This window comes from Mauremys mutica, chromosome 2 (assembly GCF_020497125.1).
Source record: "Mauremys mutica isolate MM-2020 ecotype Southern chromosome 2, ASM2049712v1, whole genome shotgun sequence".
NCBI lineage: Eukaryota > Metazoa > Chordata > Testudines > Geoemydidae > Mauremys > Mauremys mutica.
The window spans coordinates 84,828,078-84,843,462 of NC_059073.1; the positions used below are offsets into that span (position 1 = coordinate 84,828,078).

At 41.3% G+C, this 15,385-nt stretch overlaps 1 protein-coding gene across 5 annotated transcripts in view; it reads right to left on the bottom strand.

The window, feature by feature from the left end:
* Positions 1-4,355: 4,355 nt before the first annotated feature.
* Positions 4,356-15,385, bottom strand: part of GREB1L (GREB1 like retinoic acid receptor coactivator) — a 218,130-nt gene continuing 207,100 nt past the window's right edge. For all 5 annotated transcript variants that reach the window (XM_045008101.1, XM_045008100.1, XM_045008097.1 and 2 more), the window contains 2 exons: positions 10,139-10,277; positions 4,356-7,514 (listed from right to left, as the gene is read on the bottom strand). In XM_045008101.1, the coding sequence (XP_044864036.1) occupies positions 7,351-7,514; positions 10,139-10,277 (303 nt within the window). In that variant the 3' untranslated portion in view covers positions 4,356-7,350. The remainder of the gene's footprint in view (positions 7,515-10,138; positions 10,278-15,385) is intronic.

Below are 15,385 nucleotides of genomic sequence, written 5' to 3' on the forward strand. Positions count from 1 at the left end.
GCTCCTCCTGATTATCTCAAAGGATAGGTGCAGGGGAATTGCTGCGGGGGTTGTCCTTAAGGGCCTGCTCAGGTTGGAGCTGTATAGTGGATAATCTTTTTGTAAGTGGCTTCAAACATCTCAGGGGGCATTTTGTCTGTGTCCTGCTCAGAATCAGAATCTGATAACACTCCGGGAGGGGGTCTGATCAAAGGATGAATATCTTTTGGATACTTTTGGGTGGGGGCAGGGGGGAACTTTGCAGGTGTAGCTACCTAGCTATGCTCTGGGTGGTGTCTTTTGCAGTTCACCTTGTGCAGGGCTTCGAGCCCTCAGTCAACTTTTTCCTCAGAGTCATCCCTGTAGACTCCCACTCTCCAGGTCAGGGCATGGGAACTCGCTGCCAGTGTTGCATGACTTAAGCTTGGAGAAAGGGGGGGCTGATTGTGAGCCCTGCTGCTTGCCCCAGAGCACTAAGGACCCATTTCAGGACTTAAGGGCTGAGGAAAAGATCATTGCTAGGGACTTACCTCTTGGGTCAACTGAATGAAGTCCTCCTCATCCTTAGAGCCTCTCCCAGTTCTGTCCTGTCTCTCCTTGTTGGGCTTTTGGGTGGTAGAGTCACAGCTTCTTGGGGGGCATAGATGGACAGGCATGTTGGGACTCCTAAGAGCGCTATGTCCTAAGCAGTGCTAAGCTCAGGCTGGCTGAGAACAGGCAGAGCATAATTTCCCCTTTATGGAGCCTGTTAAAGTTGCCTTGCAGACAGTGCACTATTTGGACTTACCCCTGTGCTTGTGTGGCTGCTCTGCCATCCTGGAAGGAGACAGAGGAGCTCAGGGGGGAGGCAGTGGAGTGGGGCCTCAGCCTCTGTAGTGCTGAATACTCAGTCCCAGAGAAGGAAAAAAGGGAAACTGTTGTATACTACCCCCACATGAACAAAACAAACACAAAGGAAAGGGTGTGAGCAAAGAGAACCACGACTGACTACTGCCACAGAGGTTGGAGACCCAGTGGCAAGCTGGAGAAAAGGGGCCTTGCTAATGTGAGCTGTGCTTCATCTTTGATCCACTTCTGGAATTGGGCGCGCACAATTGTGGGTGACACTGGACTTCCGAAAAAGCTCTGCTCCACCAGCAATCTGGTCTGTGTGGTTCTCAAAGTCCTCAGTAAGGAACTAGGACATGTAAGAGGTCTTCCCATACCCCAATTAGTGACCTGGTTATGAGGATGTTATTCACTGAACTCCTGGTAACTGACCTCAGCAGAAACAATCATTGACATTTTTATCTACATCATACATGGACGGTGATGGTACAGTGGGTGAGCAAAAGGGAAGAGCTGGGATAAAGGTTGATATGTCATTCATATGGGACCAACACAAGACAATGCGTGAGAGGTAGTATTATAAGGTATAAAAGCTGACAGCATAAGGATTAGTTTAAAAAAAAACCCTTTCTTTACTTCCCTTTATGACTATGTTTGAGATTATAAATTCTTGGGAGGGGGCAGTTCACTGTAGGTGATAATAGCAGTGTTTTCCTGCACTGACAATGTAGCCCTATGCCCAAATGGGGATAGTGACAGTTGGTACTTTAAAGAATTTCAAGTAGGGGGTTAAACTATAACTGTTTTACAGAGTGATATATTCTTTGGAAAGCAAGCACCATTAGAACAGCTTAAACCTAAGGAATATCGGAGTGTAAAACGAGCTAATAGCAAGTGTAAGTTAGGCAACTTGTCCCACCCCATTCGGACAATTCATCTTATAACTCTGCTATGTGGCAGTAATGAGCACAAAACTTTACCAAATTTCTGGTGTGATTTTAAGTATAACAATATCTTCCTTGAGACTAACTTGAGACTCCTGAATAAATTAGTTTATAATTAAAAATATAGTGACCCTCTGTTTTCAGTTGTAAAAATCAATGGAACTGCAACTACTTGAAAAATCTAAGCAAAGAATTACTGTCTGGCACTAAGCTACATTACCTCAGTCAGAAGGAATAGTCAGAGCCTTTTGAAACAGCTCATGTCCTGGCATACAGCTAACCAGCACCTTCACCATGGAGGATTAAAAGTTCTCTCTCAGTTTAGATTTTCAAAAAAGAGGTAATTTTTTGCTTATCTGAATCCAAGTCAACATATCCTACCAAAAAGAACAGGAGTACTTGTGGCACCTTAGAGACTAACATTTATTTGAGCATAAGCTTTTGTGGGCTACAGCCTGCTTCTTCAGATGCATAGAATGGAACATATAGTAATAAGATATACATACAGACAGAGAACATGAAAAGGCCATACCACCTCTAAGAGGCTAATTAATTAAGATGAGCTATTATCAGCAGGAGAAAAAAAACTTTTGTAGTGATAATCAAGATGGCCCATTTCGGACAGTTGACAAGAAGGCGTGAGGATACTTAACATGGGGAAATAGATTCAATTTGTTTAATGACCCAGCCACTCTCAAACTTTATTCAAGCCCAAGTTAATGGTATCTAGTTTGCAAACTAATTCCAGTTCAGCAGTTTCTCGTTGGAGTCTGTTTCTGAAGCTTTTCTGTTGCAAAATTGCCACCTTTAAGTCTGTAACTGAGTGACCCGAGAGGTTGAAATGTTCTCCTACTGGTTTGTACTGAATGTTAGGATTCCTGATGTCAGATTTGTGACCATTTATTCTTTTGCGTAGAGACTTTCTCACCCACAACTATTTCACATTTGGGGACAATATATACCTTCAAGTCAGCAGCCATGCTATGGGTACCCACGTGGCTCCACAGTATGCCAACATTTTTATGGCTGACTTAGCTCTTGTCCCCTAATGCCCCTACTTGTGCTACATTGATGACATCATCATTTGGACCCATGGAAAAGAAGCCCTTGAGGCATTCCATCATGATTTCAACAATTTCCATCCCACCATCAACCTCAGCCTGGACCAATCCACACAAGTGGTCCATTTCCTGGACACTACTGTGCTAAATAAGAGATGGTCACAAACACTACCCTATACTGGAAACCTACTGACTGCTATACTTACCTACATGCCTCCAGCTTCCATCCAGGACACACCACACAATCCATTGTCTACAGCCAAGCTCTAAGATACAACCGCATTTGCTCCAATCCCTCAGACAGAGACAAACACCTACAAGATCTCTATCAAGCATTCTTAAAACTACAATACCCAGCTGCTGAAGTGAAAAAACAGATTGACAGAGCCATAAGAGTACCCAAAAGTCACCTACTACAGGAGAGGCCCAACAAAGAAAAGAACAGAACGCCACTAGCCATCACCTTTGGCCCCCAACTAAAACCTCTCCAGCACATCATCGAAGATCTACAACCTATCCTGAATGACGATTCCTCACTCTCACAGACCTTGGGAGACAGGCCTGTCCTCGCTTACAGACAGCCCCCCCAACCTGAAGCAAATACTCACCAACCACCACAGACCACACAACAAAAACACTAACCCAGGAACCTATCCTTGCAACAAAGCCCGATGTCAACTCTGTCCACATATCTATTCAAGTGACACCATCATAGGACCTAATCACACCAGCAGGCTCGTTCACCTGTACATCTACCAATGTGATATATGCCATCACGTGCCAGCAATGCCCCACTGCCATGTACACTGGCCAAACCGGACAGTCTCTACACAAAAGAATAAATGGACACAAATCTGACATCAGGAATCCTAACATTCAGTACAAACCAGTAGGGGAACACTTCAACCTCTCGGGTCACTCAGTAACAGAGTTAAAGGTGGCAATTTTGCAACAGAAAAGCTTCAGAAACAGACTCCAATGAGAAACTGCTGAACTGGAATTAATTTGCAAACTAGATACCATTAACTTGGGCTTGAATAAAGTTTGAGAGTGGCTGGGTCATTAAACAAATTGAATCTATTTCCCCACGTTAAGTATCCTCACGCCTTCTTGTCAACTGTCCAAAATGGGCCATCTTGATTATCACTACAAAAGTTTTTTTTTCCTCCTGCTGATAATAGCTCATCTTAATTAATTAGCCTCTTAGAGGTGGTATGGCAACTACCACCTTTTCATGTTCTCTGTCTGTGTGTATATATATCTTCTTACTATATGTTCCATTCTATGCATCTGAAGAAGCAGGCTGTAGCCCACAAAAGCTTATGCTCAAATAAATTTGTTAGTCTCTAAGGTGCAACAAGTACTCCTGTTCTTTTTGCGGATACAGACTAACATGACTCTTGCTCGGAAACATATCCTACCAATTTTAGCACTATGTAACACAATCACTTCCAGTTGTGAAACATCATGGCATTTTTGGAAGAGTGCGCTCTGCTCAGATACTGAAAGTTATTGACGGCACAACTGCTTGATAGTGAGCAGATTCAAGTTTATATTAAAAAGGTAGTCTAACAAAGACGTCTTGTAGTCAAAATTAAATACCCATCCTGTTATACAACAAATCTAAAGAAAATGCAGTCTCTTGAATGGCAATTTAATATGCTCATCAAATTTAATGAAAGCACATCATAAACATATTGTAACCACAACTGCAGACAATTTCAATTAATAAACAATAAAATGTGAGGTAGACTGACTAGTGAAGCTAAATTCACCATGTTTTGGTTAAGAAAATTTTACACTAAAAGCAACATTTTAACCCCCTTCCAAAAGTCACAAAAAGCAATTGCATAAATTACAGCAAGATGCATCTGAATATGATTTTCATTCAAATCTTAGTTTACATTCAATATTAACCTGTGAACTGTCAATCATGTCCAGATTTTACATGTCAACAGGTAAAATATAATGCTGGCCTATTTAATACATTCATAATAGAGGCCTTGATGATGAGGCTTAAAACCAAAACAGAACAGTTGTACTCTAGATGTCAAAGTATGGTGGTCTGCTCCTCATTCAAGGACTATGAGCTGTAGTTTTCAAGCAGACTGACCCTGGATTCTTTTAAGTAAAGATTTATAGTGATATAGTCTTCAAAAGAAAGCGTTGCCAAAAACCTTCCCTCTTCACTGGAGAATAAAAGTGTTATAGAAACCAATTGCTTGTTTGAGAATGGAAGGCAGATACACTAGCTTTCCGATTTAGTTCTCAACCATCAGGACAATTTCACACCACTTTACCACAGGGCTAAATAATCATCATCAAAATAGTCTTAGCACCTGGAATTTTAAGAACTTAGTGCAAACATCATGTACACAAACAAAGGAAATCACTTTTGAACATTTTTATATCCTCTGACTTGCAGACTACAGGTAACGTATCTAAAATTTTTACCCCAAACTAAAATTCAAAAGTTATTCAATCAGCCTTAAGCCCTTCTAGCAAACCAGAAGTACTGAAATGTATTCAGGTGTAATGAAAAGCTTCAAAATATACTTCTGTATCCCCACTGGCTAAATTAAGATACATTTTAAAACATAAGGCTGTATGAAGGACACTTAAAAATATTTAAATCTAAAGAAAAAGAAAAGGGTTGTTCATTTGAAATATGCTACATTGACAGCCTCACAGTTAAGCTATATTAAAATCAGATATGCAAACCATTATTTTCCTTTTTAGCTTCAGTCTAATATATTATGTTTTTCATTATCTGTAAACATTCATCTTTTCACAAGATAAAAAAGTTGCTTGATTAACACTTTGTTCAAAATGCAGTTTTGGCAGGCCCTTCTCAGTTGACTTGCAGGTCACGTATAAAGGATGTGTTAAGAACTTCATAAAAACACAATGAAGTGAATATTATGGATTTTTTACCATCTTACAAAGGAGGTTGCATTTTTTTTTCCAACTAAGGAGGTGGAGAGAGGAGAATTTGTGGGGGAAGGGTACCTTTTATAAAATATTGAAATCTCAATTGAGTAACCAATATAAAACAGTGAATACTTCTAAAAATGTTAACTGCACTAGTAAAACTGGTGAACACCTATAACCCTGAAACCAAGTACTAGTGCACCAGGTTAATTCTATAACAGAACAGCAATTATTTTAAGAGAACACAGTAATATGTTTTAAACCAGAATATTGCATAATCACTACAGCCATATTTACAAAACTTTAATATTCAAAATGAAAGGACCAACCTGTACTAGGTACTGTATTCAAACAGACCTTTTTGATTATGGGCAGATTCTCTTGCGATTGATTCAAGCTCACTTGTGAAGTGATTTTCAGTGGGCTACGGAAAAGCCCCAAACTATTGTGCCTCACCCTATTTTAGCTCCCTTTAGAGATCAAATTCAGTTCATATCGGCTGCCGCGCTCTTGAACCTTGTCTTCCTATTTAATGATTCACTTCTGGGCAGGGTACCTAAGTTCTCAAAAGCAGCAGCAACAACAAAAATCTCACCTCAGGACTCTACACACTATTGCAGGTGAATGAGGAAGGATACTTGGAGCAAATTGCATGCAATCAAACCTACACTTAAAGTTTTTGATGTACAAGTAAAGTGTACCAGCTAAAAGGGGATGTTTCACAATTTTTAAAACCTTTGATGCTGTAACGATCTGAAGTCATTTTGCTGGTGTTTAACTGCTCTAACTAAAGAGACAATGTGCATAAGAAATCTTTTTCTCTTCGTTATGCTGTCCAGCCAGTTACTCTTTAATTGTGGAGTAGAATTTTTGTTAAGGAGGGTGAAAGAATGTTATTAGGAGAACCTGCATGTGTGCTCCATGCCTGCCAAACATTTACTGATTTGTTCAGGTTTAAGTAGTAAACTTCTAACTCCTGTGGAAATTTTGCCAAAGACACAGTTTCAATACATATACAATTACAAGTTTTAAAGTAACACTGCACAGAAAGAGAACAAGACTACTTTTAATACAAATATCTAAGTTACTTTGTAATTTCAAACCCCTGAGTATTACTGTACCGAAGTACAGATCTGAAGAGAAATGGAGAAGTCTCCTCAGCATATTATCTTCAATGGTGTGAGTCTGGTGTTATGCCTTCAGACTAGTGGATGCTGAAGTCAGTTTCTTCCCCTAGCTTAGCATAGTACAAAAAAACCCAAGAGAACTCTTCATCAACCAAAATATGTCCTCCTCCCACATCACAGGAGACAGCTGGTAGGCTGTGGTGTTAGTTTCATTAACTGTGACTAACGTGGAATTAACTTGAATCCAAGCTCCTGTAACCATAACTGACGTGATAAACATATGCCTAGAAACAAAGCCTACTTTAGAATTTTGGGGACTCCTTTAGAGTAGACTAGATAAATATTGGTTGCACTTTGCTCCACAGTGATTGTACGTTGGTTGTTTCTTCTGTCCCCCCACCCCCACCCCAAAAAGCCAACCAAACAAAAAAACCTCTCAAGTTCTCTTCTTTTCCTTTGTTATTTGGTCTCCTATCAAATTTATATGTGGCGTCCAGTGAGAAAATAGAGTGGTTTGTCATCAATGCTGTTGGCAGTCTGAAACTCATCTCGGAGACGAAACTGCCACTCGTCTTCCAGTTCTAAACGGACTATTGTTTGACGTAAAGAGCTTCTGTCTTGGCATATGACACACAAGGTAGCACCTTAAATTAAAAACAAGACACAGCTTTAGGTAACATGTAAGACTTCAATTTTCTTGCCTCATTTTCAAAAAGACAAAAATAAGAACTACTACTTGGAGGCCTTTCCCACACAAAACCGTCATAAGCTCCCAAGTGTCCATTAAGGTGTCTGACATGAACGGCGTGCCCAGTATGATCTGTCTCAGTCATGGAAAGTGAGCCCTGAGAGAGTGGGCAAACATCTCTGCAAAAATGACTGAAAAGAATACAGGTGTGTAAACAGTGGGAAGAAAGTATTACAAAATGTGTTTGACATTCAGCAGTTTCCAATGAAATAGGGATTTGGGAGAAGGGGGAGAGAAGTCTCTTTCTACTGTCCAAGCCTGAAATCATGCACAAGCTGTCTGACAAAGCCACTTCAAATGAATGAGGATTCATGGCAGGACTAAGGGGGCGTTATTTATTTATTTATATTGCAGTAGCTCCTACAGCACTAGTCAGGGATCAAAGCCCTACTGTGAATATATCTACACTGCAGAAAATGGTGTATTGTTAACTTAGGTTAGCTAACTTGGGTTAAAATAGCAGTGAAGACATGGCAATTTAGGCTTTTAACATGCGCTAGCAGTTAAAGCCTACAAGGGAACCTGGGGTTGAACTTGAGCTGCTGTGTTGGGGTGTCTTCACTGCTATTTTAACTCAAGAACATTTATCTTTCTTTTGCAGTGTAACTATACCCTGTGCGAGGCACCTGACAAACATGAATCCATGACCCAACGAAGGTTTCCACTCATGCAAGTGTGGGTCACCCATTCATCCACTCCATAGCCAGAACTCCTGGGATTTGCTTCCTTCCTCACGCCACTCAAAAAAATAAAGTATAACCTTTTCTAAGTGACTGGGCCTGTATACAACCTGGCAATGTTTTTAGGATAGTGGACAATTTGCTGATATAAATATGGTTTATGATGATTAATTTGGACTTTCAAAAGTCCTTTCCTAAAGGCTGTTAAGGAAACTAAGTAGTCATGTGCTCAGAGGCAAAGTACTGCCATGGATTAAGTACTGACGAAGAGAAAGATAACTGATTAGGAACAAATGGTTTATTTTTGACATTGCAAGAGGCTAACAAGGGAGTGCCCCAAGATGGGTGCTGTTTGATATTGTTTCTTGTCATGCCCATGACATGGTAGATGCTATCCAGCCTTAGCAAAAACAAACACACACAGCGCATGACTGCCATTCTTAAAGACAAGTCACAGATCCACAGTCAGGTGGCAAAATGTGCAGCTAATGCAAAACTACTGAGCTGAATCAACAGTAGAGAAACCTGTGTGGAACTTCAGAGGAGGCTAAACAAAGCTAGGTGCATTGGCAGCATGACACGAGAGGAAATTCAGTGCCGACAAAAGCAAATTTAACCTACGTATACACATTACTGGGTTCTGAGTTAGACTGTAATCACTCAGGAAAAAAGACCTGCATGTCATTCTGGACAGCTCAGTAAAGATCACTGCTTTAAAAATACAAAAAAAGATCAGGATATAAAAGAACGGGACAGGAAATAATACTTTGAGGGGCAAAGCTGCATGTTAAGTATCCCCTTTGTGCTCAAATCTACGGGGGCACAATCTAGCCACTGAAAATGTACCATCTGAATTGATGCTACACACACCTCACCTGTAATACTGTGGTTCAGTTCTGGTCTCACAGGCATATAGCAGAAATTGAAGGTATGCAGAGAGTAGGCAATGAAAATGTTTAAAGACACGGAAAGACATCCAAATGAGGAGAGACTGAAAAGAGTGTGACTGCTTAGAAATGAATAAAATGAGGTACTTAAAATAATGAATTTTTGGGGGGGGGAGGAGTCAAACCCTCCTCATCCTATCTCATAACACAAGAATAAGTGCACATTCAATGAAACTGAAAGGCAATACATTAAAAACTGATGAAAGGAAATACTTTTCTATATAATGCATGTTTAGCCCTCAGAACTCATTGCTGCAAGGTATCACTGAGGCCAATAGATTAGAAGAATGAGACATTTATATGGACAGCAACATCATCCACAATTGCATTAGACAAGGTTTGTTTTTTTTCTTTTACACGAAATTAGTAATATAAACCCTCAGTATTAGGGCATAAGACAACCACTAACAGAGGTAGGAAGAAACTTCCTCAATGAGCAGGTTACTCTATTATTGTTCACTGCAGGATTTCTTGCACCTTCTCCAGAGCACTGGATATTCACTACCATCAAAGGCATGATAATAGTTTGGAATAGATGAACTGCTTGTCCCATCCATTATGGCAATGTGTATGTTCTGAACTCTATTTCCAAATCATATGTTAGAGAAGTACTCAGCTGCATGCTGCACTGACTGAATTCTACCTAAACCATACCTATTTCCATTTGATGCAACTGTTAGTGCTATTTATCACTATAGCCTTGTTGTTTTGATGGTGGGAGCTCTATACAAATCAAAAGAGCAGACAGAATGCATTCCTTGTTGGAGCAACACCAGCACTGATTATGAAGATGGAGAAATGTATGGATTCATTTCATCCTCTATATTTCATTTTGCTTTGAGCCATTATTTTGTAGTAAAAGCAACAGAGATATCCAGTGGAGAAATCATTACCTTTCAGGAATTTGAACTTCTTAAGAAGGTCTGCGCCTACGAAAGAGTCACAGAGGTACAACAGGAGTCCACTGAAAAACACTCCCTCACAGTTGACATTGATGGAGTGTGGGCGGGAGCTCACATAGCAGATCGCCACCTGAAACCGAAAAGCAAAACAAAAAGAATGTTTTAAGAAAACACCCCAGAGGGACCTGATATGGAGGTTGAACATAAAATAACTACAAGAGGTCAGAGTTGGTTGACTTGAGTTTTAAAAAAAACCCCAAAACTCCACAATCTTGGATACAGTTTGCACATTTGGAGGTTCTATTAAGCAATCTTCCTGATTGAATTCTAATTACAGCCACAGAAAGTCCGTAGCTCATTTGTTACCTTTTCAAGTTTCTATCCAGAAAATCTCTGCTGTGAATCTTACTCATTCTCTCCTTTTAATCCCTTCCCTTTACTAAAAAACTTTACACGGTAATGGGATTTTTCTATATTTTAATTCAAAAGATTCATCTGTAATGCAAATAAAATGGTGCATAGACTAGCCTTGGCATTCAATCCTAGGCCTTCTGATGAGATGATTTCCAGAAGAAAAGTGATGCCTGCAACTAAGGTGAGATTTAAAACTATTGCATCAGACTCATCTGAACACTAGCAAATAGATTCACCCTCCTGAAAGGGACCACTGTAGTCTAATTTAACCCCATGCTTCTCCATTACTTTGCTGACTTGATTTAAACCTCTGTGGTCTGTGCTTGTGTGATAATCATACAATGATTGTAATATTATTTCATTTGTTCCAATGACATGGCATTTGAAGTATATCCTATTAAGAAGGAAAATGCAGAAGTGGTGTAGGGAGGGTACATTAAAGAGGAGGATAATTATACTGTGCTTTGTTGGAGTGAGCAATCAGGCTAGTGCAGCAGTGTAATATCAGAAACTGGCCAAGCAAGAACAAAGTGGCAACAAATATGAATTAGAAACACATGACAAAAAGTAATAAAGATTTGGGGGATGCATGTCTTAAAGTACATGGGTGAATATCAGGGTCTGTACAGACAGCTAAATGGCAAACTGGCACCCAAGAACAAGGGCTTTCACTGCAAACAAATTCTTACATTATTATATGTGATAGATTACAAAAAGATTGAGGATGGCTATCGTAACCTAATAACAAAAACGGAGGGAGGGTTGGAGGAGGATTGACATGAGCACTCAGTGACCACAAAATCCAGATATTGGGAACAAAAAAATCAATCAAGAAACCAAAGGACATGAAGAGAAGAAACTCTTCGACAGCCTCTACACCAGGGGTCGGCAACCTACGGTACACGTGCCAAAGGTGGCATGCGAGCCGATTTTTGATGGCACATGGAGCGGGCTGAGCAGCTCAGCCCACCGCCACTCTGGGGTTCCTGCTCCTGGCCCCTTGCCAGGCGGGATCCTGCCGCCAGTCCCACTCAGCACCTGCTGCTGGCCTGGGGGAAGGAACCCCAGGCTGGCAGTGGGCTGAGACCCCGGCTGGCAGGAGCCGGTGGAAGAAACCCCAGAGCGGGGGTGGGTGGACATGTTCAGCCCACCGCCGAAACCCCGGAGCTGGGCGGGTTGACCCACTCAGCCCGCCACCGCTCTAGGGTTCCGGCTGCTGGCCCCCTGCCAGCCGGGGTCCCCCGCAGCCTCACTTGCCTTGCTTCTGGTTGGAGTTCCAGTGCAGGCCCCCTGCCACACAGGGTCCAGGTCTGCTCAGCCCTACCAGCCGCCAGCTCCACTCACCTCAGCTGCTGATCTGTGGTTGCAGCCAGTTAACAACTGATCATTCAGAAGCCTGTGTGCAGCTTAAAGTATCCAAATACGTGCCAGACATTGGAAAACTCAGCAAGGAAAAGCAAGGGCAAGGATCACACTAAACTGATAAGATCTGCATTTTAATTTAATTTTAAATAAAGCTTCTGAAACATTTTGAAAACGTTGTTTACTTTAAATATAACAGTAGTTTGGTTATATATTATATTCTTATAGAGACACCTTGACCTTCTAAAAAACGTTAAAATGTATTACCGGCACGCAAAGCCTTAAATTAGAGTGTATACATGAAGACTCGGCACATCACTGCTGAAAGGTTGCTGACCCCTGTTCTACACCAATGCTAGAAACCACAATAATAAACAAAGGAACTGGAATTGTTCATTTATTAGCATAAATTCAATGTAGTTGGTATTATTGAAACTTGGTGGGATGATTCCTATGATTGGAATGTTAAAATCAATGGTTCTAACCTATTTAGGAAGTATCAAGTGGGCAAACGGGAATATAGTGTGGCTCTGTCAAAAATGGTATTACCTGTTTCCGAGTCACTGATAATTCAGAAGAACATGATCTTGAATGCTTATGGATCAATATCCCAACAGGTAAAGCATAAGACGGGGCAGTAGTTGCTGTCTGCCTCAAACCACCAAATCACACTAGGGAACAGGATATCTGCCTCCTTACACACCTATCTATAATGTGTATGGGAAAAAACAGTGTGACCATAGGAACTTCAATTTGAGTAATATATGCTGGAGATATTAAAACATCCTTGGAATTTCTAAATGTTATTGATGAGAATCTCCTAACTCAAAAGGTGTTGCATCCAACACAAGGAAATTCTACATTAGGCCTTCTCTTGACAGATGAAGAGGAACTGATCACAGAACTAAAAATTAATGGCAGCTTAGGTACTAGTGATCATGACTTTATCACATTTATAATGTCCAAACAGAATAAAATCCAGACCAGTGATCTATATATATTTTGTACTTTGAAAGGGCCAGTTTCCCAAAGCTGAACAGAATTATGAGCCAAATCAGCTGGGAGGAAGAATTTATTCAGAAAAATGTGAATGATAATGGGGATTTGTTTAAGAACACTTTACTGGAAGCCCAAAAAGCCACAATCGAGGAGAAAGGCCGTACTGTTTAAAAAATAGACCTAGCTTACCAGGGAAGTGAAGGCCACTATAAAAAAAATAAAAATATATATGAAAGAAAGGGAAAGTTGATAGCTTCTGATTTATATTCATTACTAAGAACTGTAGAAAATTGATAAGGGAAGCAAGCGTAAAAGGAGAAATCTATGGCGAGCAGAATTATGGACAATAAGATTGTTTAAAGTATATCAAGAACATAAAGAATCTTAACAATGGTATTAGTCCATTACTAGATAGAAATGGTAGAATTACCAATAATAATGCAGAAAAGGCAGAAGTGTTCAATAAATACTTCTATTCTGTCTTTGGGATAAAAGAGATGATGTAGTCATATCATATGATAACACTCTTTCCATTTCACTAGTATCTCAGGAAGAAGTTAAACAGCATCTACTCAAGTTAAACATTGTTAAATCAGGAGATCCGGATAACTTGCACCTAAAAGTTTTACAAAATCTGGCTGAAGAGCTTGCTGGACTACTAATGATGGTTTTCAATGAGGCGTGGACCACTAGGGAAGTTCCAGAAGACTAGAAGAAAGTTAATGTTGTGCCAATATGTAAAGAGGGAAAATGGGATGGCCCAGATAATTATAGGACTGTCAGACTGACATCAATCCCAGGCAAGATAACAGAGTGGCTCATATGGGACTTTATTAATCAAGAATTAAAGGAGAGTAATCCAATTAATGCCAATCAACATGGGTTTATGGAAAATAAATCCTGTCAAACTAACCTGATTTTTTTTAATGAGATCACAGATTTGTTGATAAAGGTAATAGTGTTAATGTAATGTGTTTAGAGTTCTGTAAGGCATTTGACTACATGACATTTTGATAAAAAAAATTAGAATAATATAAAATTATAGTGGAACACATTAAATGAATTAAAAAATGGCTAACTGATAGGTCTCAAATGTACTGTAAGTGTAAATGGAATCATCACTGAACACGTGTGTTTCTAGTGTGGTCCTGCAGGGATTGGTTCTTGGCCCTAAACCAGTGTTTTTCAAAATGGGGTCTGCAGACCACTGGGGGTCTGCGAGGGTACTCCAGGAGGTCCGTGGGCCCCGCTGATCAACTCCTCCCCCTCTCTCCCAGCACCTCCTACACACAGGGGAAAAAATGGTTACTTACCATCTTGTAATTGTTGTTCTTCGAGATGTGTCGCTCATGTCAATTCCAATAGGTTTGTGCGCACACCACGCGCACGATCCTTGGAAGGTTTTACCCTCGTGGTACCCATCGGGTCAGCTGTGGAGCCCCCTGGAGTGGCACCTTCATGGCGGTGTATATAGTCCCCTGCCAACCCACCGCCTGCTCAGTTCCTTCTTGATGGAATACTCCGACAGAGGGGAATCGGGCGGGATTTGGAATGGACATGAGAAAAACACCTTGAAGAACTGACAGTGTCGCTTGCTGACCATGACTCTCTGGAATCGTCCGTGTGCCTGAATAATCGATATATGGAAGTGTGCATCCTTCAGGTCAAGGGTGGTGTACCAGTCCCCCGGATCCAGGGAAGGAATGGCGGCAGCCAGAGAGACCACATGAAACTTCAGTTTTCTTATAAACATTCTGAGGTTTTGCAGATCCAGGATAGGCCTGAGACCCCCTTTGGCCTTGGGGACGAGGAAATATCGGGAGTAGAATCTCCTGCCCCTGAAATCCTGAGGAACCTCTTCTATCACCCCTAGAGCGAGGAGCTATTGCACCTCCTGTAGAAGGAGGTGCTCGTGAGAGGGGTCCCTGAAGAGGGACAGGGAAGGTGGGTGGGAGGGCAGGAGGGCATAGAATTGGTCAGAATATCCCACCCACTCTGTGCTCAGGACCAAGAAATTTGAAGTAACCTGGGCCCAGGCATGGTAGAAGCGGGACAGACGATTCACAAAGGGAGGAAAAGGCTGGTGCTCCATCCTCGGGTGCACTTTCAAAAAGTTTGGCTTCGAGCCGGTGGGCTGCGTGGAGGAGCCCTGGCCCTGGCTGGAAAAGGACTGCAGAGGACGCCTCCTGTTGTTTCTGCCCCTCTGTCGACTATAGGCGTGCCTAGGGTGCCCTGGATAGAAGCGTGGGGCGGGGAGCTGCAGCTTGAAGTGCTTTCTCTGGAGTGTTGGCATGTGAATTCCCAGTGATTTCAGGGTTGCTCGTGAGTCCTTGAGACTGTGCAGTCTCAAGTCCATCTTGTCAGCGAACGGCCTCACAGCGTCAAATGGAAGGTCCTATATGGTATTCTGGACCTCCACCAGGAGTCCTGAGACTTGTAGCCATAAGCTATGTCTCACTGTAA